This window comes from Myotis brandtii, unplaced genomic scaffold (genome assembly GCF_000412655.1).
Source record: "Myotis brandtii unplaced genomic scaffold, ASM41265v1 scaffold112, whole genome shotgun sequence".
Lineage (NCBI taxonomy): Eukaryota > Metazoa > Chordata > Mammalia > Chiroptera > Vespertilionidae > Myotis > Myotis brandtii.
The window spans coordinates 4,346,924-4,347,944 of record NW_005353838.1 but is presented as its reverse complement, the minus strand read 5'-3'; the positions used below and the strand labels follow the sequence as shown (position 1 = coordinate 4,347,944).

The 1,021-nt window shown below is 58.7% G+C and overlaps 1 protein-coding gene across 1 annotated transcript in view; it reads right to left on the bottom strand.

Annotated features, from left to right (window-relative positions):
- The window catches only part of GAD1 (glutamate decarboxylase 1 (brain, 67kDa)), a 42,877-nt gene extending 41,866 nt beyond the window's left edge, over positions 1–1,011 (bottom strand). The window contains exon 1 of the mRNA XM_005857565.2: positions 825–1,011. Within this exon, the coding sequence (XP_005857627.1) occupies positions 825–906 (82 nt within the window). The 5' untranslated portion in view covers positions 907–1,011. The remainder of the gene's footprint in view (positions 1–824) is intronic.
- Between the last annotated feature and the right edge of the window lie 10 nt (positions 1,012–1,021).

Genomic DNA, 1,021 nt, shown 5'->3' with positions numbered 1-1,021 from the left:
CCGGTTCCCCCTTTTCTTCCTCTCTCTTCAGGACACGCAATTGCAGACAGGTCTCCTGCCCGGGAGAAAACAGAGCGGTGCTCTCTCCCCAGCCCCCTCCCGCCCTGGCAAACCTCAAACCTTCTGGCCTTCTGGTTCGACAGTTCGCGCCATTCAGGATGCTGCCCGCTCCTTTTTTCTTTTTTCTTTTTTCTTTCTCGTCTCTGAGATGTAATGAATTGTCTAAAATGTTCAGGCTCAACCTCAAACCATTTTATGCACCTTTCTTGCCTTTGACTTCTCCCTCACTTGCCAATAGCTAGAGGCAAATTTGGAGCAATTAGGGACCCCGAGTTTTCTAAAAGCTGCAATTAACGTCGACGTTTCCGCTGATTGTAGACTTGGAGCACAGCGCGCGGGGAAGGGAGGAGGGGTCAGATCTCGGCTTAACGAAAACCGGAGCCAGAAAACTCTATTCCAGCTGAGACTCTCGACTCCTCACACCGCCCACTACCCTGACCCCCGACGTCCCACCAAGCCAAGAAACCACACACAGCACAACAAAAACAACGTGCTCGCCGCCCGCCCCTCTCTCGCAGCAAAGCCCTAGCCCTCAACCATCGCTGCCACTCGGACACGGCGTGGCCCCCCTTCTCCAGCGCCTCCAAATCGCCTAGCAGCCCAGCCAGCTGGTGACCTCTGGCCGGCCGGGAGCGGACCGGGTCCCCATTTCTTTCCAGCCTCCTTCCCCGCTCTCCCACTTCCTTTCCGCCAGCAGAGCCTCCTCCTGTCCCAGCACTCATCTTCCCTGCAGTGATTTGCTAGGAACCCGGGGCAGGACCTACTTGTGGGACGCAGGTTGGCAGTATTGGGGTCCGCTCCAGCGTTCGAGGAGGTAGCCGATGAAGAAGGGGTCGAAGACGCCATCGCCTCGGTCGTGCCGGGGCCTCTGCTGCCCGGGTCCTCGGCCTGTCAGGCGCAGGAATAGGCTGTAAAGAGAAGCGATAGCTGTGCGGGGCGGGCTGGCGGGGTGGGGCGCGCG